This window comes from Taudactylus pleione, unplaced genomic scaffold (genome assembly GCF_031769625.1).
Source record: "Taudactylus pleione unplaced genomic scaffold, aTauple2 ptg000162l, whole genome shotgun sequence".
NCBI classification, from domain to species: Eukaryota; Metazoa; Chordata; class Amphibia; order Anura; family Myobatrachidae; genus Taudactylus; species Taudactylus pleione.
The window spans coordinates 10,120,337-10,147,923 of NW_028284564.1; the positions used below are offsets into that span (position 1 = coordinate 10,120,337).

The following is a 27,587-nucleotide window of genomic DNA, read 5'->3' on the forward strand; positions in this document are numbered from 1 at the left end:
TGGAAATGCATTCATGTTAAGTCCTTGGTCACAGTGCATTCATTTTCTGTTTCATCACTTACTACTTTGTATACAAAATGTCTGATTTGAAGGTATGTTCCTGGAACGTGGGAGGGATTGATTCCCCTATAAAGGATAAGAAAATTCTCCTGCACTTCACAGGTAGATGTAGCATTACTGCAAGAGACCCAGGGGTCACCTTAGCCGGCCGATGTTCCCTCAGAGTATTCGATGCAGTGTTGGACAACGCAGCTCGGATAATTAATGCAGCAGGAGGAGTCAAAATACGATTCAGCAGACCAGGCCACCTTCTTCCATTGCTCCTTTGTCCAGTACTGATACTCATGTGCCTATTGTAGGTGCTTTGACGGTTGACAGGGGTCAGCATGGGCACTCTGACTGGTGTGCGGCTACTCAGTCTCATATGCAGCAAACTGTGATGCACTGTGTTCTGACACCTTTCTATCATAGCCTGCATTAACTTTTTTGCTCTGCATGGTCATCAATGATCCTTGAGCGCCCATGACCCTGTATCCAGTTCACTGGTTGTCCTTCCTTGCAACACTTTTGGTACGTACAGAACCACTGCATACCAAGTACACCTCACGAGACCTGTTGTTTTGGAAATGCTCTAACCCAGTCATCTAGCCATCACAATATTGGCCATTGGGTCAAAGTCGCTCAGAACCTTATGCTTGCCCATTTAACCTGCTTCCAACACATCAACTTCAAGAACTGACTGTTCACTTGCTGCCTAATATATCCCACTCCTGTTGCCAGTGTAACAAGATAATCAATGTTATTCACCTCACCTGTCAGTGGTTTTAATGTTATGGCTGATGGGTAAGTATATCTATATATTAAAGAAGCAGGCACTAATATGGGATTTGATTAGAACTTATCCTTAATAAAGTGAAGTGAAGACTGAGCAGCGACACTTTAGAGACTCTAACTTCTTTCTTACGCAAGGAGCTGTATTCTCCAAAACGTTGCTGCTGAATCTTCTTTTCACTTTCTTTAAGATAAGTATTCAACAAGTCCCACATGAATGCCTGCTTCTTATTTATCTATGTAAACACTTCCTTTGTATTGTGTGTTTCCCGTGCACCTGAGCCATTAATTACAGGGAGGTTTGTGCCTAGCTACAGTATGTGCTGATGTACTTTACAATTTCAGTGTTAACATATTAAAATAGCATTGAGACCAAACCCATGAATCTTTATTAACGATTTAAGAAAACAATTTTGTAATAAGATGGATCTTCCTTTTTTTTTTCTCCTTGGCAGGTTTGAAAATATTGCGGATAGAGTATTTGTCATTTGGAAAACTACAGAATGTGCATGTTCTAGTGAAAGACTATCCAATCTTCCAAATAAAAACATTCTTTGAAATAGAATCTGGATTGTGGGAAGCAAAGCCAAACACTTTAAATAAAGCTAATAGTTGTAAATTCCAAAACCTTGCAATGTCCAGGAATTCTTAAACCCTTCCATGAACTGACCACATTAAGGGCAGAAATATAATGTGTTGAATGAAATGCCTTTTCAGTTAATCCCATGGAACTAAACTGCTAAGGAAATGATACAGAATTTGCAGCCCTGCTCTACTTGTAGCTAAGACCATTAACTGTAAATTACACAAAGACCAAGAAGGTAGTTTTCTCTTGAAATGAGAAGTATAATCTATCTTTAGCATTTAACTGAAAACATACATGAATCCAGTAATTTTTATTGTAAAAGCAGATTGCAACTAAAGCTTGATGACCATAATATATATATATATATATATATATATATATATATATATATATATATATATACATATATATATATATATATTTATATATATTGTGATGACTTGGGGTAATTATCTTGGTAGAGGGTGGATTGGTGCAGTGTTTAGGTGCTTTAATGAGGGTCCACATGCAGCTTACGTGTAAATAAATGGAATAGTGCTTTACTTTTCAGCATGGAAATCAGGAAACAAAAGTGAACAGAAAATAATAAACAGCCTAGCCACTATTTAGGGCATCTAACTCACTTCTTGACCGCTGACTATAATGGTGCAGCTAGTCTGCCAATAAAGTCTCTGCCTGCTTCTCTGCAGGTCTATTGCCAGCTCCAGCCTGGCTTGGCTGCCACAGCTATACAAAACACAGTCAGTCTTGGTGGTCTTTCCTGTCTCCTCCAGGTATAGGCTCTGGCCTCCCCAGCCTGTAGCCCAGCTGCTTCAATGTATACAGTCTTTAGAGTTTTTCAGTCCTCCCTGCATCCTGCAGGTTTGGACTCAAGCCCCCTGGCTCCCAATGGCCTCCAGACACACTGGTCTCTGTAGCAGCCAGTCCTCCTGGAAATGCTTCCACATGTAGCCTGACTGTAGGTCTGCCTCGTTAGCCCTCACCTGAGCTCTCTCCACAAGGCAGCCCAAAGGTGTGTCACAACTCAGTATTTCTACCCTGTGTGGCAGGATCTCTACAACCCCACACAGAATCTGCTGCTCACCAGTGCCATCACTGGTGATACTGCCACTATATATATATATATATATATATATATATATATATATATACAGTGCATACTGTAATTTATGAGGAAAAAAAGGCAACCACAGTCCCAGCCGGATCACCAATTAGACAACCTAAGGTTCTGCCCAGAATCCAGGACACTGAGCGATGTATTATTCTAGTTTATTTTATTGTAACCATAGTTGCTAACTCTGCTACAATTTCAGGGAATCTCCCTGACTCCCTGAAGAGTCTAGCAATCTCCCTGATTGCATCTTGCCCTCATTATGTAGCTATTATATACAGTACTTAGGAAAATAAATAAATCAGAGTTATATACCTTCAAATGGGATCATCAGTGGCATTTACCTGCACTGGTTGTAAGGCACAAAGGGGAGAAGTATTAACCACTGAAGCGGCATCAGCGCACGCTGATACCGCTTCTCCCCATGTATGATTGGGGGGCTGGGCGGTAAATAACAGGGACGCTATGCTATGCTATGCAGTTGGGTACTTTGGGAATCGATGTCAACTTTTACCACTTACATTTTCAATTAATGATGAGAATCCCAGAAGGTTCCATTAACTCAACAACACATGTACTTTACTTTCTATATCCATGTTTCAGTTTGTTTATTTATATCATGCCAGCAATGATTTTGGACAGCTGGGTGATTTTGAAATGAATTGGACTGTACAATAGTGCAGAGACTTGCTCCTTTTGGCGACTGCCGTCAGTTCGTACGTCATGTCTGGGAAAGGCTGCAGCGGACAAGATACAGTTATCAATGATGTTTTCAGAGTTTGAAACAGAAAGATGCACTGTTTATATTTCAATGCAGGAAAACAGTAATTTAATCCTTTAGATTCACCCAGATGCCTCTGCATTCTTTACATTACAAAAACAGTCTGTTTCTGAAATTTATATATTTATATGATCTGAAATTTATGTTAGGTACGTCACAAAGGTCTTTAATTGTGATGAAGTTTCAGCATGGCGACTCAGGATCTTCCGCGCACAGGTTTAATTTCTAAGGCATGATTTGAAAGCAATAATGCGAGAATAGCACTGCTATCCTAACAAAGGGTTCTGTGTATGAAGCTGAAAAGGATACATTGTTGGACAAAGTAATTGTTCCTGACTTATCAACAAACTACATATAATAACTTTTTCTTTGATGTTTATCTTTTGGCAACCCCCCCCCCTCAAGAATGTATACTTCTAAATACTTTGGTATTAAATATTTAAAGCTATAGGGGGGAATTCAATTAGCCGTAGTAATTTACAGCGGGCTAATTTATCCCCCAGGATTGTTCAATTAGCCCCAAAGGCAGCCCACAGACTGCAGTTAACAGAGATTTTTTTCCCGAAAAGCAATCCCAGATAAATAGCTTGTTAATGGGTGTCACGAGCATGTTAACACATAGGTCCCGTGTTAATGGCTGTTACCAGGTAATTTAATGGGTGAGAAAAAGAGGCTCTAATTGCGCCAGGTGTTAAAGCCCGAGGCTACCACCATTTTTCTCACCTGTTAAAGTAACGGGCCTAATTGAATTCCCCCTATAATTTTTTTCATTTTATATGTAAAATATTTACAAAGTCACAATTTGCAAAGATATCGCCATGATCATAGGCAATTTTTAGGGGTGAGTGTCTAATGGCTGGATCTCCCCATCCATAATGAATTAAAGTACAGGAAAATAAGAGATAGAATAGCAAATGCAATCTCACTTCTACCAGGAAGAGTCAATGAAGAACCCTTTCATGCTTCTTTTGGCTGCTTATACACTAGGTCAGTAATTAATGTATTACATACCCTGTAAGACTAGGGTGGATATTTAACAAACTTTTTCAGGCAGCAGAATTGGGATTCATAGAAACATAGGGAGGTAATTAAAAATGCTAAATTTCTCACTGTCAAAATCTACATTTTTGGCCTGCGGTGGGAAGATAAAATATTGGTTAAAGTTTGCTTTCATAGTATACAATAATTTGAATTTTCATGGTAGTTTATTTAAATAATTCATTGGTTACATAGTACTGTAGCTAGAACACTATGTAAGTGTAGTTTAGATAGAACACTGTAGAAAATTCTGTTCTGTTTTCGGAAGATGGAGATTTCCTGGCCTCTTTTGTGCATCTGCGTTGGTCAGATTGAGTGACCCCGTGGACACTTAGCCGGCCGAGGATCCCGCAGATGATACAATGCTGCGTCCATGGACGCAGTTCAGATCAGTAATGCAGCAAGAGATGTGATGCCTCCTGCTGCATCACCATAATAGTGCTATCACAGCTGCTACCAGCCCCTATCCCACCATATGGTTGTAAATCTTACAACAATCTGCCATCAATCATTGGCTGATTTAAAGCACTACAGATATCAGTATGATCTGTGCAGACTTTGCTGTGTTAACATAGTTATAACGTGTAAAATGTAAAAAAAAAAGAAAAATGGCATGGGTCCCCTTTCTAAACGATAGGCAGTCCCATGCCTCTGAGCCTAGGCTGGTATTGAAGAATAGTGGGGACAAATGGCATTGGGTCCCCCCATATTTTTCGATAAGCAGCAATAGGTTGAACCAGCTGGTGCTGGTGACCATATAGCAGGGACTGATACTTCTGTACTTATAGTTGTAATGGTAGTGTGTGTACATAGAATTGTTTTTGGAGAAATGTACTCCTTGGAACTGTGTATGAACTATGGAGACAAAAAAATTAATTTTCTGAATTTTTGTCTATCTATTCTTAGTAGTAGCCCCAAGCATCTTTTTGTGTTAATCCCTGAAGAAAAAGCTGCAAATATTGTTTACAAAGGCATGTTGTGATCAATGTCTACAATATAAAATATACACCACAATATTAGATGCCACTACTGTCTTTGTAAAATTATTTCAGCTGAGCAATAACAGACATCCACGCGAGCGAAGCTGCAGGAAATGCTAGTAGTAAATATACCCCTTTGTGAAACCATTACCTATAAACTCTGGGGAGCACCACCAGAGCTGGGATGGTTGTCCAGGGGCCTCAACACTCTGGGAGGTCCCCACACATAGCTATATTACCAGAAAGGGGGCATTATGGCATATGTGAACCGGGGATTCTGTTAGGCAGCATATCATATTGATAACTTTATTGTTATGGCCCCCCACAAGTTATTTGCTCTGAGGCCCTCTAAAACCTTAATCCAGCCTGTTAAAGAGGAAAACTATGAACGTGTTTAGCCATACAGGATATGAACATATGGATAGAAATAAGAATAAGATTATATAAGAAGATAATGGCATTTGTATAATAGTAATTATTTAGTATCGCTTTAAGAACTTATATATAAGGAACTGATGTACCTGCTTTCACCAGGGTAGACCTTAGATATTTTCATATCCTTTTTACCATCTTAACTTAACTTATATGCTTAGTTAATTTTATGTCTCTGGTGTAAAGGAGCGTGCTAGTATGAAGATCAAGTAAATTAAGTCACCATTAGTAAAGGGCTGGGACATGTCAAGGAGATACTAAGCAGAGTTGGTTGTCCCCCTTGCTGTTGTAGGACATGATGGACAACTCCTCCCAGTTGTCCACCAGGTGCCTCTTAAGTAGTTCACGCACCTACCTAGCCATTAGCTAAGTGTCATACATGAGATAGGAGTTGAACCAGAACAGGCATGCTCCATCTCCTGTGATGGGGACAATGGTGTGAGGCACCATCTCCCATTTAACATTCAAAAACTCAATTGCCATGTTCGAGAAAATAAAAAAAATCCAAATACAAAGCAAGTGAAGTATACAAATGGAAAAAACCTAGGGGGTGATTCAGCAAAGGACGCAAATGCTATCGCAGCTGCTGACATGGTAGCAGCTGCGATAGCACTAGTATGGTAATGCAGCATGCATTACTTATCCGAGAAGATATTCAGATAATCTGCGATTCCATCGGCCAGCTGAGTGCCCGATGGGTCATGCAGGCTGGTTACCGCAGATGCAACAAAGAGGCCTGGAAATCTCTGTCTGCTGATGGATATCCTGGCCTCTTCCCACCCCACCAACGGCAGTGACACGCCTCCGTTTTGGGAATATATTCCCTGAATTTCATGTTTCTTGGTCAAGGGGTTTGGACAGGGAGTTGATGAGTCAGTCAGGTAGGACTTTGCACAGGGGTAGAAAACAAAGCTCTTTTCACCACCTTAGGAATTTAATTTCATAAACACCCTTCTTAGTGGGTACATACATCATGGAAGGCATATACTCCCAGAATTACATGTTTCTAGGTCCAGGGGTTTGGGCTGGGCATTCATGAGTCAGTGAGTCAGCCAGGCCACTTGTTATATATATATATATATATATATATATATATATAAACACATATACTATATATATATATCAGCATAAGATACTTATATACTTTGCAATAGTAAGAATTTATGAACTTTTAATGTCCTAATATAATAATGTGTTCAATCATTTGAATCTTAAAATACTGTTATAAGAAAAGGATGTAGTAAAGGGTTGAACGAAGACACGTGTGAATAATATGTGGTTAAGGTATATTTCCTCTTAAAGTGATCTACAGAGATGATAAGGTTTACTTTGAGAGAAGTGGAAGAATTGAAACTTAAATACAGTAGAATACAAAACTATGATTAGGTCAGTCTAAGTGACAGCGTGTGTTGTCTTGAATTCACAGCATAATGACATTAGCTAACAGGTGATTGTGGTCAACCGAAATGGAACAACAGCTAAAAGCAAAGTTGGAACAAAGAACTGCTCATTTAATATGGTGACTTTGGCCTGTTTCCAAAAAAGACAAAGATTGAAGACATATCATATTTCAACTGTTTCAAGTGATGGACTCTTATAAACAAACATAATTTGGACATTCGTCTTTAAGAGATGATATCTGCCAATTTCTTAGAATTTAGTGTGACATGCTATGGTTTTTAATCTATGAGTTTGTGTAACTTGCAGTGGATAGATCAAGTGTGTTTGAGATAGGTAAAGGTTTTTTTGGATTAAAGCCTACGTTGGGCATGCCTGTGCTGCAACACAAAATGGCTCGATTGCATGCTAACTTTTTTTTAACTACTTTAATCTCAGTTGTCGGACAATCAGTTATTTCGACCATAATAGGCCCTGAGCACCACCAATACAGTTATTACACACATTATTATTCTTATTTTAAGTATTGTTGTTTACAATATGTACCTGCCATTGATTAACCAATTCATTTTAGTCCTCCTGTGTGGAATTAAATCAATACCTTTTCTATATTTGACACTTGTATATGGCAGAATTGGTAGCATTGGCTATATAGTCTATAAATATACAATGATATAATGGCTGAGGCTAAACCAACAACTTGCTCACACATCCATACATTTAAGGTCCTAAAAAAATCTATTTTGTTTAATAGTGGGAATACATAAAACTTGGGAAATGGCTTAGTTTATGTTCACAGTTGAAGTTAAATATCAATGGGAAACATTAGCTAAAACTGGTCTCACACCTTAGTTTTCAAAGCAGAATTTTATGTGTCAGTAAAACAATTGATATCCACTGTTAATATATATCACTAAAGTCTATGAGATCTGCTGGCTCAGAAACTACCTCCAAACTTCTGAGGCTCACTAACACTACATACATGTTCTGTCTTCAGTATCTCCACCTAGCAGATAGTAAAAACTGCTGACATCCAGGTCCACTCTAAATTCACTCTAAAACACTGAAGACTGTCACATACAATTAGTAAAAAGCTATTAAAGTATAATTTTAGGGCTCATGTATAGTTCAACATATTTTGCGCCAAACGTGGAGGCATAAAAATAGAGCTGATGTATATCAATATGTGCTCAGCTCTGCAAGGGCAGCATGTGTAGCAGCTTCACACCTGGGGAAAACAGTGGTATATGTATCAGGTTGACACCAGGGAAAGCTGTAGTACAGAATTGACGTGCAGTGAGGTGAAGCAGGTGAGCCTTTCCTGTCATACTTCGTTATACTCCACAGTTTTTATTATAAAAATTATAAGAAAAATGTAAAGAAAATATTATAAATATCTTCTTTGTATTATTCTAATCATTTTTATAGTCAAAACTCTGGAGTAAAAAGTATATGACAGGTGAGGCACTGCCTCCCTCCCTTGTCTATCTTTTCTGCACATCCCTGATCAAAACGCACCAAATTTCCAGCACTATATACTGCTGCACCTTTGTATAATATCCACATGAACCCTCAGGATTCATATATGTATCTAGCTCTGATACTAGCCAGTGCCTACCCAGCCATTTACCTCCCTACACGTCACTGTAGTACAGTATATGCACCAGGTTAACGCCAGGGAAAGCTGTAGTATATGCACCAGGTTGGTCCCAGAGAAGGCATTATTATATGTACCAGGTTGATGCTAGGGAAAGCAGTATTATATGTACCAGCTTGATGCCAGGGAAAGCAGAATTATATGTACCAGGTTGATGCCAGGGAATGCAGTAGTATATGTACCAGGTTGATGCCAGGGAATGCAGTAGTATATGTACCAGATTGATGCCCGGTAAGTGCAGTAGTATATGTACCAGATTTATGCCAGGGAAAGCAGTATTATATCATGTACCAGATTGATGCTAGGGAATGCAGTATTATATCATGTACCAGATTGATGCCAGGGAATGCAGTAGTATATGTACCAGGTTGATGCCAGGGAATGCAGTAGTATTATGTACCAGATTGATGCCCGGGAATGCAGTAGTATATGTACCAGATTGATGCCAGGGAAAGCAGTATTATATCATGTACCAGATTGATGTCAGGGAAAGCAGTAGTATATGTACCAGGTTGATGCCAGGGAAAGCAGTAGAATATGCTTCTTGTTTGTGCCGGGGGATGTGGTTTGACAGTGGTACTGTAGTAGCAATTGTAAAAGTTACAATACACAATTCATAATTAACATGGTACTTTCATGAAGCATTAATTCTGTATATGTGAAGAGTCTGTCTATGGGCCTGATTCAGAGCCGCTCGTAAGCGGCCGCTCGTTCGCTCCGAGCGATGTTTTCCCAACTGCGCATGCGTACGGATCGTTATACGCATGCGCGAACCAGTCAGTACGGTCGAAATTCATGTGCTCGCAAAATAGCGAATGCCTGATAATTTGAGTGACAGGAGGAGGCGTATGTGGGTGGTAACAGGGGAAGGTGCTTGAAAACGAGAGTGGAGATCCGAACGCAGGCATGCTTAAAGGTCAAAACGGGCGTTTTATGGGTGTGCATAATTAAAACAGCAGCGTCATTGACCACGTCACTGGGTTATTTTATAGCCAGAACTGCTCGCAAAATTGTGGTAGCAAAAACCAACCACAAGAATAGCGAGCAGTTCATACCCTGGTCGATGTACTCGATTAATCTAATAAATAGTAGACATGACGTAGGATGCGAGTGGCCAGGGGGCGTAATTTCCCAAAATACGACCGCAAGTTTTGTTCGCTCGATCAGACCTAGAGGCGTGAACAGACCGCAAAGAGCGAACGGTTCATTTGAATAGCCACCCCTATTTTCTGGACGAGCGAGCGCTAATTGCGTCCGGCTCTGAATCAGGCCCCATGTCTGGACATTTTTATTAATAAATGCTAAATCACATTTTACATGTAAAATCCAAATAAATACATAGGCAAATGCAAGGATAAAGTACTATTTAAGTTCAACTAAATATGAATAGCTGTTGTCTTCCCTATTAAAAAAATCATATGGGAAATTGCTTTTCTGTCACAAACCAATTGCAAATATCAAATAAATAATGGGAACAGATTACAGCTGCCACAGTGGCAGAGATTAAAGGCCCCCATACATCAGAAATTTATCACTGCGTTCCTGCGATCATGCAACCCATGCAAAAATGTTCGTGACATGTACAATTTCACCGATCCTACGACGGATCGCAGTATATCGATGTCCGCCGGTCGGCATTTCCGACCATTTCTGAATCGATCGCAGAATCGCAAGATCGGACGCCTGATGTATGGGGTCTTTAGACGTGCTTAGCCATTCAGAAGCAGCTGCCAATCATAATCATCATAGTTTGCACTCGCAAGTGATACACCTCCTGACAGGCGCATATGCGAACACGCCCTTACTGTGTTTGGGCCACTCACTTTTCCTAGCAGATAAGAAACACTGAAAATGCTGCAAAAAAAAATCAAAAATTCTGAGCTTTTGTAAACAGCAGAAATACACCAATTCTAGAACATAGATGTAACACCAGTCATAATGAAACCAGCACCCTGGAACAAAGCTTAAGAAATCCACAATTCAACTTTGTGGACCCAAATATAGAACATGTCTGTAACAAATGAACTTGCTATAATCTCCTTTCCTTGAACACTTAACAGATTTCAGCTGTGAGGTTGCAGAATTTCTGGCATTAATAAAGTGACATGTTTACTGTGTACACCAGCACTGTTTGCAGAGCACTGGCCTGAACCACACTTACTGAATGCATGCACCAGCTCTGACTCAGTAAAGGCCAGAGTTTCACATTACAGTTCACTTAAGGAAATATAAATATCAAGTACAAGCTGTTCCTTTATAATATTGTTTGATATTATCACTAACACATATCAATTATACAATAAATGATATGAAGTTTGAACTGCTGTCTCCAGGGTAGAGCCTGATTACCGACAAGGCGGTACAGTCGGACGCCTAGGGCCCATTGACTATAGGGGGCCTGGAGCCCATCTGCACGATGCACACATCCACTAGCTTGCTGTGTGCATCTCCGAAGCAGCCTACTGACCACATAGTGAGGCTCAGAAGTCAGCTGCGCTGTTGGCACGTCACTTTACCCGGCTCCTGAGTGAGATTCCTGATGTGCAACATGGGTTGGGTCATAGTCAGGGAGCTCACCTACACCAATCACAGCCAGCGAGCGAGGCTACAATAGGCTGATAACTCCTGAATCAATAGTTGGATGAGAAGGATGCGTGTTAAGCTGGGCATCCACTATACAATTTTCTGTCAGATATCTGTCCAATCTGGCTGGTTGGAATGAAAACCTGGTAATGTATGGGAGCAAATGACAGTCGTCCATTTGCTCACAAACACTGGAAAATAGCTAAAAATGATTGTTCAAAGAAATTGGTTAAAACTCACAAATTTAACCAATTTGAACAATTTTTTTGTCCTTTTTTCAGTGTTTAAAACCATATGATCCACTGTCATTTGCTTCCATACATTACAAGGTTTTCACTCCAACCAGCCACATTGGACAGATATCTGACAGAAAATTGTATAGTGGATGGCCATCTTAACACTGACTGAGATAAACTTAGTGTTACTGCCACAGTGTTAGGTTGCTACTCTTTGGCTGCTGATAGTGGTAGGAGAGTGGAGCAACAGGGGAGAGATGGGTGGAGTTGGTATGGAATTGTGAGTGGAGTTGGGGGAGGTGTGAGGGCTAATGATGTAGGTTCTGGGGGAGGTGTGAGGGCTAATGTTTGGTGGAAGTGGGGAGGTATGAGGGCTAATGGTGTTTGATGTAGGGGAGGTGTGAGGGCTAATGGTAGTGGAGTTGGGGGAGTTGTGATGGCGAGGGGCGTATCTACCCCTTGCAAAAGAAATGGTAGTTGCTCAGATCAGCTTAATTGCATAACACAGGTGCTTGTAAAGGGCGGGGTTTACTCTGAACCCAGTTTGGAGAGGCATGAAGGCAGTCAGCATTAGGAGGATGTGCTGATGCTTATAGTGCCATGTGGAGGTTTTTTGGGGTACCTCCAAGGTAAGTTAGCTTTTATATGTACTGTTATCATGCAGTACATCAATTGTAATTATATCACCCAGAGTGGGTGCTACTATTATGTAGCAATAATTATTTTGGGGTGAGCGTTTGGGAGTGGGGCCCCCGGGGGGGGGGGGTTCTGACTGGGCCTTTCTCATGGCATCACCACTTAATGCACATAGAATACTTTTATCACTTTTCTATTTGTTTGTATATTATTTATGTCATTTTAGTTCTTTCTCATTTCATTAACACTTATTGATTTATACTTACACATCTTTTCTTTATACTTCACTATCACCTTTTTCCCTTTTTCGTGTGATGCCCTGGGGATGGCCCTTGGTTGGAATTTTTTTGGGGTGCCTTGCTTCTCGGACGTGAACCCCTTAATGCTAGGAACGCCAGTATAGAGGAGCCTTGACGATTGGCCTGACGCTTATTCATATATTTGCAAATGTATGTAACTAATACCTCTGAATCGCTATTATCATGTAGGATTTAAGTATTGTTTTTGCTGCAGTGTGCTGGGGGGCAAATCTCTTTTTTTTCTGTATCTACCCCTTGGCCAGGATTGCACTCACCAGGAGCACCACCTGCAGTACTAGCCAGGGAACTCATCCCTTCCCTACCAGGGTCCCCAGTATAAGCTTCACCTTCCAAGGAGCTTTCTATACTTATTAATGAAGGATAAGCTTCTTATATATAACATTATGGGGTCTATTTACTAAGCAGTGTTAGGAGACAGAGTGAAAAGTGATAAGTCTGTGATAAGGTGCCAGGCAATCAGCTCCCAACTGTCAGTTTTCAAACAAAGCCTGTGAGATGGCAGTTGGGAGCTGACTGGCTGGCACCTTATCACTTTCTTATCACTTTTCACTTGGTCAAAATCAAACAAAGAGTCACAGAGAGGCTGAAGGAGGCATAAATAGAGTCACAGGGGCTTATTTATTAATGCGTTTTATCATATGCAATGAGTGATAAAACTTGTTGCGTATGATAATGGCGTTCCAGGCAATCAGCTCCTGTCATTTGTTTGAAAAATGACAGTTTGGAGCAGATTGGCTTGAGCACCATTTATCATATGCAACAAGTTTTATCCCTTGTTGTGTATGATAAAACTCGTTAATAAATAGGCCCCACAGAGAGACAGAAGGGGGCACATATAGTAGTCACAGAGAGACAGAAGGGGGCACATATAGTAGTCACAGAGAGGCAGAAGGGGGCACATATAGTAGTCACAGAGAGACAGAAGGGTGCACATATAGTAGTCACAGAGAGGCAGAACGGGGCACAAATAGATGCACAGGGAGGCAGTAGAGGGTACAGATTGACACACGAAGAGGCTTAAATGGGTACAGATAGAAGCACAGAGAGGCAGTAGTCAGTACAGGTAGATACACAAAGAAGAAGAATTGGGTACAGGTAGATGCACAGAGAGACAGTAAAGGGTACAGGTAGATGCACAGAGGGGCAGTAAAGGGTACAGGTAGATGCACAGAGAGACAGTAAAGGGTTCAGGTAGATGCACAGAGAGGCAGTAAAGGGTACAGGTAGATGCACAGAGAGGCAGTTAAGGGTACAGGTAGATGCACAGAGAGGCAGTAAAGGGTACAGGTAGATGCACAGAGAGGCAGTAAAGGGTACAGGTAGATGCACAGAGAGGCAGTATAGGGTACAGGTAGATGCACAGAGAAGCAGTAAAGGGTACAGGTAGATGCACAGAGAAGCAGTAAAGGGTACAGGTAGATGCACAGATAGGGTACAGATTGACACACGAAGAGGCTTAAATGGGTACAGATAGAAGCACAGAGAGGCAGTAGTCAGTACAGGTAGATACACAAAGAAGAAGAATTGGGTACAGATAGATGCACAGAGAGACAGTAAAGGGTACAGGTAGATGCACAGAGAGGCAGTAAAGTGTACAGGTAGAAGCACAGAGGGGCAGTAAAGGGTACAGGTAGATGCACAGAGAGACAGTAATGGGTACAGGTAGATGCACAGAGAGGCAGTAAAGGGTACAGGTAGATGCACAGAGAGGCAGTAAAGGGTACAGGTAGATGCACAGAGAGGCAGTTAAGGGAACAGGTAGATGCACAGAGAGGCAGTAAAGGGTACAGGTAGATGCACAGAGAGGCAGTTAAGGATACAGGTAGATGCACAGAGATGCACAGAGAGGCAGTAAAGTGTACAGGTAGATGCACAGAGAGGCTGTTAAGGGTACAGGTAGATGCACAGAGAGGCTGTTAATGGTACAGGTAGATGCACAGAGAGGCAGTAAATGGTACAGGTAGATGCACAGAGAGGCAGTAAAGGGTACAAGTAGAGGTAATGAGAGGCAGAAGTGGGTACAGTACAGGTAGATGCACAGAGAGGCAGTAAAGTGTACAGGTAGATGCACAGAGAGACAGTAAAGGGTACATATAGATGCACAGAGAGGCAGTAAAGGGTACAGGTAGATGCACAGAGAGGCAGTAAAGGGTACAGATAGATGCACAGAGAGACAGTAAATGGTACAGGTAGATGCACAGAGAGGCAGTAAATGGTACAGGTAGATGCACAGAGAGGCAGTAAAGGGTACAGGTAGATGCACAGAGAGACACTAAAGGGTACAGGTAGTTGCACAGAGAGGCAGTATAGGGTACAGGTAGATGCACAGAGAAGCAGTATAGGGTACAGGTAGACGCACAGAGAGGCAGTATAGGGTATAGGTAGATGCACAGAGAAGCAGAAGTAGGTGCAGATAGATGTAAAGAGAACCAGTACGGGGTACATATAGAAACAAAGACAGAACGGGATACAGATAGAATCAAATAAACTACTTAGGCTGGCCTGCTTCGACAGTGGTGGGGTGGATCTAAGGTAGAGGGGCCCGAATTTAGAACTTGAATAGGGACCCATGAAATGATAATCTGCTCCAGGGTGATATTCTTACCCCACTACCTGCTGACAGAACATAACTTTGTTGTCTGTGGAGAAAGTCTCAGCAGATTAGGACTGCATACAAAGTAGAATGGAATGAAACTGAGTTTTGTAGCAGCACAGAGATGCAAAGTTCCGGCAATGTTCAAGTTCCGCTTATGCTTTGTCATTCCAAAGTGTTTATGTACATTCTCATTTTCCAATATCTATATTCTGCGTATAAAGCTGGGACTATGGCGGCCTATTTACTCAGCCGTATGGTGGGTGCGGTTGGGGTGGGAACAATCAAGGTCAATTCAAGGGAAACATGTCAAATTTCACAACCATACAAACATATTTCTCATCTGTAATAGAAATGACTTTGTTTTTCCAGAATAGTGACAGAAATGTGTGAAGTTGTGCAAATGGATTTATGGATTTATATAACTTAAGGATAATGTCAGTTTAACAAATACATAACACAGGAGGTACCAGAGATATCTCTGAGGTGCGGGACTCCCTTGACTGATGGGCCTGTGTGCACAACAAACCTTGCACCCATTATAGATATGCTGCTGCCTAGAATGAAAACTAATGTTCATTAGACATCTTTATTAGTGCAGATTGTCCTCTCCTTATTTTTATACATTCTTATTTTGAGACATTATTCAACGTTTTGGTTTAAATCTCTTAAAGCTTAGTGGTTCACAAATAGCTTCCCTTCATATGCTTACCTTCACCTATCTGTGTTATAATAAATACTTGACCCTAATTTTTGCCAATTCGGTTACTAAAGTACATTATCGGAATACCGGCTTAGCTCACATAGTGACTTCCCCCACTAAGAGGAATTAAATGCTATATACAGTACAGACAGACTTATTTTTTTTGATTTATAAAAATGCCATAGGAAATTCTAACTTCATACCACGTCCAGGAGCTTAGGAAATAATGCAGTTTTAATTTTCCATGTCTGTAACCAGCAGGTGTTTATTACAGTTTCTTTAGAATCCCTTTTGAGTGGCTGGAGAAACATTTGACACTAAAAATGGGCATCTATGTGTAACCTAAAATTGTTTGCACGGGTTAATTACCTTCACATTTCTGTGTTGTTTCACTCTGCTTATGACCGACAGGACACCTGCACTCATACGATCCATCTGTGTTAATACAGTTTCCTCCTTGGCACAGTCCTGGGATTGCTTGGCATTCATCAACATCTAGAATGTAAGTAAAATAAATGTGTAAGGAAATAACATGTGGATACCGTGTAACGGAAGAAATAATAAAAATAAGAAAACCAGATAAAATATGTATACACACTCTGCCAGCCCTTTGTATGAGGGGCAGACATCAGTTTAGTCATACAGTAGATAACTTTTGCACAAATTTATTTTGAAGTATGTTTAGTTTTGTTGAATTATTTGGCAAATGTTATCAAAGTAATTACGAAATAAGGGGGGTTTGGTGGAAAACAGAAGACTCGGGAACATCTTGGAACAACATACTATAGAAGTAGTTTTGCCCCATTTAACATTTGGAAACCTAGAAATGTCAGGGTTTGGCATATTTAAATTAGCCATACAAATGATTACTCGGTCTACTCATTAGGTTAATTATCGGGGCCAGAGCGGACTCTGATAATTAACATACTAATTAGACACGAGCGCCGGAGGTGTCTCCCTGAAGCGTTTGACTGCTCCTTTTCGGAGCAGGGAAATTTACCATTACCGAGTCGACTTGCCGATGCTAGTGCACCTGCGTGGCCTAGAGTTCACGCAGGCACACAAAGCCCCGATGACCAGCGGAATGAGCCGGACATGGTCAGAGGGATCCAAAAAGATCTCTCTTTGCAACACAGTACTCCTTCCCATTGGGTTGCGCTGTGAGTGGCGAATGCTCCTGCAGTCAAGCTCTGAAAATATTATATTATCAGAGCTTGATGAATCTCTGTCCCCATACTACATTGGAAGTGAAAGGTAAGCAGTATATTTTTAATGTGTGGTCCGGACACTTAGGGCCTCATTCAGAGGCGGTCGGAGGATGCAAGCGGTCGCTCAGAAACTGGGCGGCCGCTTGCATCCTGACCACCCGCCTCTGTTGCGGTCGTTAGGCTGTGGGTTAACACCCACAGCTCTAACGACCGCTCCAGTGATGGTCGCAATGGTCAGAGACCATCACAACCATCGGGGCTTACGACGAGACCCTAGGGTAGGGTCTCCCTTGTCGTAAGCCCCGGAGAGCTTCTGGCTCTGTCTGAGCCGGAAGCTCTCCACTGACATCACTAGTGATGTCAGTGGGGCCTCCCCCAAACGGTAGGCGTTCCCATTGGAACGCCTCCGTTTGGGCTGCCACCCCCCCGGCCCGCCTTCCAAACGGGGCGAGCTGTCAATCAACATCGACAGCTCGCCCCCTTTGGATCGAGACCTGCTACGACCGGTGCTGTCGGTCGTAGCGGGTCTCACGCATGCTCTGTGGGGGGCCATCGACCCGGTCCGAGCGCTTCGGCGCTAACGTCCGGGTCTGAATGACCCCCTTAATTTCTACAAAAGCAGGTGAAGATGGGCTTTTGTAGAAATTAAGTGATAATGAATAGACCCCATAATCACCATAAGTGGGACCTAATACATAATGCTAGGTCAAAATAACACTACATCTGTTTATGAGACTTGTATTACATACTGCAGTAAAATAAAGACAATATTGCCAATCAGTCGCAGTTGCTGTCTGAATAAATCAAGATGCAGCCAAACTGATGGGAATTTCTATGTAAATATGTTTTACTATGTTTTGTAGGTTCCTGTTCTCTCTATCCTGATGAGCTGAGGTCTCTGGAAAAGAAACACGCAGCAACATCTCTCCTGCCCTCTCCCTATACAAGCAGCAAACCATGGCCACTCATGGTTATTCAAATATGGTTTTGCTTCCTCCAACCTCAGACACCAGACAAGCGGAAGAATCTACTAACCTCAGATTACCCTCACCTGGCCCATGTCCAGCAGCCCAGAACAGAAGAAATCTTACACTGGCTAGCTGGCTTACTCCTACAGGTTGCTTAGTTAATACAAGAGCCTTGCCCACAAGACTTACAGCGCTGCCACTGTTCATTTAGGCCTCAAGAAAAAGAGGTTGAGATATGCTGACAAGTATGTACACATCTCTATGGCCTGAGTCTCAAGTAAGTGTTTGATGGTAGGGCAATGTCTTTCTGTGACACCCCGATCAGTGTGCTTACCGTTATCTGAGTCACTGACACCAATACACAATTAATGATCTAGAAGCAGCTCACAATATACACAGATATAGCACCATTTTCGTCACTGACTCCAGTTCTTAACTGTATAGATATAAATTGTATGGGATTCAACAGGATGCTCTCTTTATTGTATGGTGCTAACTAGAATGCCCTTTGTATTGTATGTCGGTCCCTAGAATGCTTTATTTATTGTTCGGCTGTCAATAGGATGCTGTCTGTATTGTACATATCTGGGATGCTTTCTCTATTTTATAGGTTCTGTGGAATGCTCCCCATATTGTATATAGGTCTTTTAATTTATATATGTAGCCCCCGTTACTTGGCAGGTGATATGAAGTGTGTAGGTAGAAAGTGCACCCAGGGCAAGATTAAGGCTTGTGGGGGCCCCAGGCCAACTAAGTGTGGGGGCCCCCTTCAAGCCACACATAGCCCATCTCCCCCAAGCCACACAGAGCCTACTGCTCCATCTCCGCCGTGGCACTGATTACTCACCGTGACCACCTGACCTCCTGGCAGAGCTGCTCAATGATGTGTCATATAACGCCGATTAGGGAACTCGGGAGCCGCTCTGCAAGTGCTGTTGCTAGCCATCAGTCATGTGGTGTGGGCAGCTAGTTTCAGAGGCTCTGCACACACTTCACATTCATCCCTCACCTATCTTCCTGTACCTGCCTTTCTGACGCTCATTACAGGGAGTCAGAGGCCACATCCCTCACAGACACAGCAGTTAAGCCCAACCCACTCATAGGGCTGATGCTAAGGTAACAGCTGGATCCCCTTCCGTAGATTGATCATGACATCATCAGCAGTGTCTAACATCATTCCCTACAATCCAAGTGGGCATAGAGGGGGAATATAACCATGTGGCAAGAGTAGCGAGCCACCGTGCCCGAAGTGTGGCGAGCGAAGCGAGCCCGCGAGGGGTTAACTTTCTTTTTTTGGTGCACTGTGTGGGCAGGAAACTACACTTCCGCCCTCAGTGCACGTCACTTCCACATACAATAACTGAAGTGGAACTAGTCTTTACCCTGATGCTAAGCCGCCCTTTTCCTCTAGCGGTTGGGGACTTGCATTAACCACTTCTTCCTTAGTGATAAAAACACAGAGCTACAGTACAATGCCATTCAAATCATTGCCAGAAATTGTGTTTGTTATGCCAAAGCTGACAGCCATCAAGATAAGGGCGTGTTAGTGCTATCCCCTTTGATCGTCAATAGGACAAATCTTGGTGTAGTTTACACAGAAATGAACCAAGCACGAAAGTTCATCTGAGGTCCTGCTCCACCAAGTAACTGACACTCATATAAAGTAACAATGTGCAGACTGGAACCCAGCCCCTAGAGGAGCGGGTGGGGCCTTCTAACAGTGGTGCCACCATGGATTCTCCTGAACCCATGTTGCCAATCTGACCCTATCTTCTTCTCCGTTCAAGCTCATACTGTACTTGATTACAAACAACATAAGAAAAAATAAGTACATCTTCTTCTCTTCTCCTGCACATTGTTTGGGTCACAAAATGTAGCCTAAAATATATACATGCTATATATTTATACTGTCTTCCCAAACATATTCCACTTCTTTTATCAGCCTCTCCTTTATCTTCACAGTTACGAGTACTAGGCACACACACAGCTCATATGCAGTAATACCACAAAGGGTTTGGTACTATTCTCACTCTCACTCTGCAGCTCTCCTAATATTGCTTTATAGTCTGCCTTTTATATCACAGCTGTTTTTCTTTACACAGTTTTGATCTATTTTAATATCACAGCTCTGAATATCTTTAGTATCACAGCTCTTTCCCTTTAATATCACAGCTCTGCTTATCTCTATCAAAGCCTGATTCTATTTTTTTTCCACAGCTCTGCTTGTTTTTACTATCACAGCTCTGTTTCTCTTAAAAATAATAGCATTACCTCTCTTTAATATTGCAGCTGTGATCCTTTGTCTATCACAGCTCCCACAAAATAATCCTTGGTGGACGAAAAAATAAATAAAAAAAAGAAGGTAGAGACAATACAAGGAGGAGAACACAAAAAATAAAAAATAAAAAAGACAATATAAAAATACATACAAATATTATAATAAAAAATATTGTAATACAAAATACATATAGATTAGAATTGAAAAAAGAAAAACTTATTTCACATTCACAGTTAAAATAGATCTGTGGACCCTTTATATTAAGTCTGTGCTAGTTTGGAACACTGTTGACAGTTCCTATAAGTTAGGTCCTGAAATGGATACAATGTAGGGCAATTGTAAAGCTGCATACATAGGTAAAGATTTCCTTCCAGCCATCCAACTAGTTGATTGGTTGGAATGGAAATCTGGTAAGGTATGAAAGCAAATGACAATCAGCAATTTGCTCCCAAACACCGGAAAATGGACAAAAACTGTTGTTTGAACAAATTGTTTGGATCAAACATTTAACAAACTTGTCTGAACGACCATTTTCATCTGTTTTCTGGCATTTAGGAGCAAATTGCTGATCATCATTTACTCTCATACATTACCAGATTTTCATTCCAACCAATCAACTAGTTGGATGGTTGGACAGAAAATCTTTAGGTGTGTACCCATCTTAACTCCTCTAATCTCTCACTCCCACTTCTGAATGTCAGAACAAACTGGTTGGATTTATATGCATATATTAGCCATTGTTTAGAGGGATTTCAACAGGTCTCAGTCCTTTTGCACATAGGGCATGATTCAGCAAGGAACGCAAGGGTGCGGATTCACACACCCGGCTTCTGCGAAAATATGCTAATGAATGCATACGCACACCAGTCACACCAGAAAAAGAAGGCGCCCAGCACTACATAATACCACCCACTTGCCTTTACTTGCGTCCTCTATACCTGGCAAGACAGCAGGAACATCGGTAACATCGAGAACCATCGGACCCATATGCACAAGTAGTTGTTGACCTGACCCTCCCGCAGTCTTTGCTACATCTCCTACACACAGTGAGAGCTCAGGCTGTGTAGGGTCTCGTAATGCATAATTTATGCACGCTTCTGCAACGGCGTTGGAACGCACTGACACGCCTGCGTTCGCATGACCACTCCCCGTCACCACCCACAAATGGTGCTTCCTGTCAACCACTGGATGGTAGGTCTGCGTGCTGTCTGCGATCACATTCCCCTTCGCAGTGCCTAGTTCGTGCTCGCAAACTGCGTCTTATATGTCTGCGCTGATTGCAAACATCGGCCGGGCGTGTGCATCCGCACACTTGCTTTCCTTGCTGAATCAGGCCCTTAGTCTCAAATGATGAAAAAATATAATTAGAACTTTCAAAGAAAATATATGAATTTTCCCAATAAATCACAGCTGTTAAATCTCCTATCAATTAGGAGTCACCTGCAGAGAGAAAGTTCCGACATCGTTATATAGATTGAACATTCACCGGAGATTGTAGAGTTAGAACATGGAAACAAAGCACAGAACTGTTACTTGTATTAGGAAGAGGGTTATCTGTTAGTGCCTCAGTGATATGGTACCTTTATACTCCAGTTCTAATACTCCGAGTCGCAGGGCTGTTATTCCATAACAAGTGCACTTGCGGCTGCGGCTGTTTACCCACTGGAGCTTCTTGAAATGATCAAACGGGGAGTCTGAGGGCCTCATTCAGAGGCGGTCGGAGGATGCAAGCGGTCACTCAGAAACTGGGCGGCCACTTGCATCCTGTCCGCCCGCCTCTGTTGCGGTCGTTAGGCTGTGGGTTAACACCCACAGCTCTAATGACCGCTCCAGTGGGGCCTCCCCCAAACTCAAGGCGTTCCTATAGGAACGCCTCCGTTTGGGCTGCCACCCCCCCGGCCTGCCTTCCAAACGGGGCGATCTGTCAATCAACATCGACAGCTCGCCCCCTTTGGATCGAGACCCGCTACGACCAGCGCTGTCGGTCGTAGTGGGTCTTACACATGCGCACGACGGCGCCATCGTGGGCATGCTCTGTGGGGGGCCATCGACCCGGTCCGAGCGCATCGGCGCTAACGACCGGGTCTGAATGACCCCCTGAATCTCTGCAGTGTGGACCGATAACAAGCAGTGTGTGCGGTTCTGATATTCAGAAGTGGGAGTGAGAGATTGATAGAGGAGTTACAAGTCCCCTACATTGTATCTATTTCAGGACACAATTGATATGAACTGGCAACAGTGTTCCAAACTACCACAGACTTAATATATTATACCCTTATATTATCTCTACCTTCATTTATTTTTATTTATTTTTTGGTCCACCAAGGACTATTAAACTGTTTTTATTGCCTACTCTCAGGTGTATTGATTAGTCCTAATTGGTGATAGCGCTCCATTGTTTGTGCTTTTCCTGTATCTGGATGTGACTGGATCACGTGAAAGATGAAGTGAGTGACAGCACACTATGGACACACTTTGGAAACAACATACTGATACACTGACTAATGCTGGGCATACACCTTCTGATAAAATGTCTGTCAGGCTAACAGACCGATTATTTGACATGCTGACAACATTCAATATCATTGGCGTACTGTACACTGTCAGATTATGGCAATGATATTGGATGTTTTTAGCATGTCAGATAATTGAAACTGGAGCACAAATTATTGGATCTATCGGACATACAGGTTGATTTTGCTTGGTCGTGGCATTACTCTGTACAATTATCAGCCCAACCAGCTAATTATGGGCTGATTGGGAAGATAATTAAACAGTATATACCTACCATTACTTTCAGCCTGTATCAGGTATTTCACTCCCTATCAGGTGCTGAGAGGCCCAGATTTATCAACAAGTGATATTCTTGTTACTAATCTTAAATGGTGCTCCAACCAATCAGCTCCTAACAGTCATTTTTCAAACACATGGCAGTTAGGAGCTGATTGGTTGGAGCACCATTTAAGATTAGTAACGAGTGATAAGAATATCATTCATTGATAAATCTGGGGCAGAATGTTCTGACACAGATTGGCTAAAAAGAGCAATGAGATGTTTGCTGTGTTAAAAGCATATTTTGTTATTTCAATTTTACTATTTCTATTTATTCTCTTGGATGCATGTGTTCTGGATCCTTTACTGATATACAGTAAGTGATTGCCAAAGTCCAATGCTATATGGATGCGTATATGGCAGTGCCACAGGTATTTGCAAATAGAGTATCTGATGTAAATGTAATTTCTGAAATATATGGGGATTAGTATACGTTTTACCATTGGACTGTTGGATATGCTGAGAAGTACCAAACATCACGCAGTGAAACATTTGGCTCCTCTATTACTTCCTGCCTTTATCGTTTATTGATCAACAGCAGATGCCCGACAGTCACAGTAGATTTATAGAAGATGTGGTCTTATTATGTATAAGAAGAAGGCTTTGAAGATACATTTTGCAAACCCTTATCATCTCTGTGTATTAATGCTCTAAACATTTTCTACAGAAAACAGATACTGAACTTGAATTTCCTGCTTGAATAAATACTTGGAAATATCTGTTTACTATTTTGTTTTACACTCAGTGAAAAAAAAAAATCATCTGCATGTTATATACTGTACCCTGGAAATGCAACTACTATGATATATTTAATAGTTTATAAAAGCTAAATTACATGCATGCTGTTTGTTTAGCAAAACATGTGCATCCCTAGCATAATTTTCATTTAACAAAACTGTTGTACACTACTGTGTCAGTGGCCATCAAAAGACATTTCTAAAGCTGCATTTACCACCTCATCTTAATTTTACATATCTGCCCCATCCCCCTCTGGAGCTCTATGGGCTGCTCCTGACATTTTATAAAGTCTACAAAATAAGTACAGTAAGACCAACAAAACAATTAGTTACACAAATACAGTGGCGTCACTGGGGTTGGTGACACCCAATGCTGCAAAAAGATCCCCTAAATGTGCATGTTACTGAAAGGGCGTGGCCTCACCTACAGTGGGGTGTGGCCTTATGTTTTACACCTTTGTCTCATCACTCTGGGGGCGTGCCTTCAGTGACTCTCCTCATATTGCCGTCTCCTCCTCAGTGATCAGGAGCCGTAAGCTAAACAATACCATCCCAGTGCAGAGCCAGGTTCAGGGTCACTGATGAGGAGCCTGTATTTTGGTGTCCCCCCCTCGGAAAGTGACATCCGGTGCAGTCTGCACCCCGCCACTAGTGATGCCACTGCACAATGCACAAATGTACCCACTAATACACAACATGCTCTTTGTTAGTCAACAGTTAACATAACAGCATTCAAAGGAATAACTCTGCCTGTCCAAGCATGTAAAGGATGCTAATTACAAACATTTTCAACTTCAGTACTCCAAATAGTTTTATTAGGGCTATTGGAACACTAAAAATATATCATTACTATATGTTCATTAAATGTTTGTTAGTTATAATTCTTTTTATGCATTATTGTTTTGGAACTTAACCTGGCAATTTTTTTTTAAAATCCTGAAATATGACAAAATTGCTTTTCAAGTTCATATTTCATTTGATGACTGCATAATTTGGCTGTTTAAATCTGTTGACACTAGAGGGTAAATTTACTAATGTGAGAGTTTTTAGAAGTGAGTTTTAAAAGTGATGTTGCCCATAGCAACCAATCAGATTCTACTTAATATTTAACTAGCACCTTCTAGAAGATAAAAGTTAGAATCTTATTGGTTGTTATGGGCAATATCACTTTTAAAACTCCCTTCTAAAAACTCTCACTTTAGTAAATTTACCCCTAAGTGACATCTCTTTTTTTCATTCTATCATTACGGACTAGGGGAAATGCACAGGCCTGTGACATAGACATGCTAAGCTAATGACATGACCACTTGTTTCCCTTTGAAAGGCTAGTTAGAGACAGGAGGACAAAAGGCTTTGATGATGCTAGTTTGATTTCCATCAACTCTTAGATTCCTGGCAAAAAGCCCCAAAAATCTATATGTTTCAAATGAATAATTTATTACTGGCTATACTTTTAATATTAATTACTAGGTGAACTACCTAGTGTTGCCCAGGTTTAAATCTTCAAGTTATTAAGTTTTATTATGTGATACCATCCAAATCTATCCAGTGGAAGGCCCAGAACAGGCTCCCTGGGTCAAAGTTCTGCCCAGCGCACTCCGTCGTGAGGTCCGACCGGGACCCCAACCACTCCATTAGGCATCCCAGACCAATTGCCACCTCTCTGTGAAGTTTTCATCCAAATCCATTTAGTGCAAGGCCCAGAACAGGCTCCCCGCGTCAAAAATCTGCCTAGCGTACACCAATGGGAGGTCCGACCAGGACTCTAACTTCCCTAAAACCTAACTAAAACTTGTGAACCGGAGCGGCATATCGGGTACATCGTCTAGTATGTACTCATGATATGCGCGCTCCCGCGGGCCGTTGGTGACATAGTCTATCGGCCCTACTGTAGGGCCTACGGTGGATGTCGCTAATGATGTCTTGCTGAAGAATACAACATGACACATCACTCCCCCCCCACCCCGTCGGACCCGGCATTGGCAAGTGTGTATACAGTTTCCGCATACCGGGTCCCGTCGCGGTAATGTCGCACTGGGTACACATTGTCTAATGTGTATCCAGCTTTACACTGCCATACGAATCGGTTTTGAGCAAATCCATCTCTAGGTGATAATGCAGCATTGAAAGACAACTTAACCTAATACTAGGTAACCTAGGCATAGGGATAAACAGACCATGCATACATGACTCTTACGAAACTCATGAATACAGCATGCACCCTTTTTTAGTAGTTATTAATCATCAGGTATATGTCGTCATGGTTTGAATGTTACCATGGACGTGAGGTCAGCATTCACAATGTCCACAGACCCAATGTCGACAGTCGATTTTAGCCACTTTTAGGATTAAGTTTAGGGTTAGGCTACATTTATAGTTAGGCTGCGGTTAGGGTTAAAAGGAAAACCATATGGTCGACATGTCGATTGTCAACATTCACAATGTCGACCTTCTGTCAATGTTGACATTATGTCAATAGCAACATTGTAAATGTCAACACGACATGTCGACCTCTTTGGCTTTCTTCCAGCTAATTATTGAGCGTTTGGTAAGGCTTACAAGCATTATCTGGGTGACCTGTTCAGATGAAGTTATTATTTTCACTAGGTTTATTGGCATGAGATTTGCATATCATTATGTGGCTTACTTATCCCATGGCCCCTCTCTCTGGCAGTAAGTTCCATTTGTTTAAAAACATACAGAAAATATGTTAAAAGATAAAAAATATAGAATTTATTTTCACATTAATAAGACCTTTATATCAATAATGTATCTGTTACCTGAGATGGTGATAACATATCCGACATTGCTGCGCAGCTGTGGGTGGTCATTGCTGCTGACCACCCACAGCTATAGCGAGCGGCCAAAATGATGGTCGAGGTGGTCAAGACCATGGCGACCATCGGGCTTGCGATGACACCCTGCAGTAGGGTCTTGCTGCCGTAAGCCCTGGAGTGCTTTTGGCTCTATCAGAGCCAAAAGCACTCCCACTGACATCACTAGTGATGTCAGTGGGGCCGGCCCCAGACGGTAGGCGTTCCCATGGGAATGCCTCCGTCTGGGCAGCCACGCCCCCGTCACGCCCACCAAAGGAGGGGTGCTGTCAATCACCATCGACAGCACGCCCCCTTTGGTGCGAGACCCATAACGACGGCTTGGCCATCGTTATTCAGGTCTCGCGCATGCGCACGACGGAGCAGCCTCTGTCGTGCGCATGCGCACTTGGGCAACATCGACCTGCTTGCGAGCGCTCAGTGGTCACGAGCGGGTCTGAATCAGGCCCTGAGGGCTGTAGATTCTGTCTTCATGCTGCTCTCCAGGGACATCTTTTCTGCACATGCGCAGATCACTGGGAAAATGGCCGCCGCCATTTTCCCAGTGAGTTTTTGCTGTTGTGCAGCACCGGTATGGCACGAAGAGGTAAGTATATTATTAACTATGGGTACAGGGTGTGCGGAGTGGGTCCCCCAGGACCCAGGGGCCTGTGTGCACCACACACCTTGCACCCATTATAAAGATGCCTATGTTGCTGCGGTATTGCTATCACCGTGAAGCTTGTTTAATAAGCTTCCCCTTGCAAGGACATTAGGCTATACACTGTCTTCTGCTTGTTTAAATATTCCCTGGTGATACTGACAACATATTTGAATTCAGATGTCATAACTGTGCTTGCATATTA

General features: G+C 42.1%; 1 protein-coding gene across 1 annotated transcript in view; it reads right to left on the bottom strand.

The window, feature by feature from the left end:
* FBN2 (fibrillin 2) overlaps positions 1 to 27,587 on the bottom strand; it is a 294,460-nt gene that overhangs the window by 174,411 nt on the left and 92,462 nt on the right. The window contains exon 7 of the mRNA XM_088475116.1: positions 16,255 to 16,380. Coding sequence (XP_088331242.1) covers positions 16,255 to 16,380 — 126 coding nt within the window. The remainder of the gene's footprint in view (positions 1 to 16,254; positions 16,381 to 27,587) is intronic.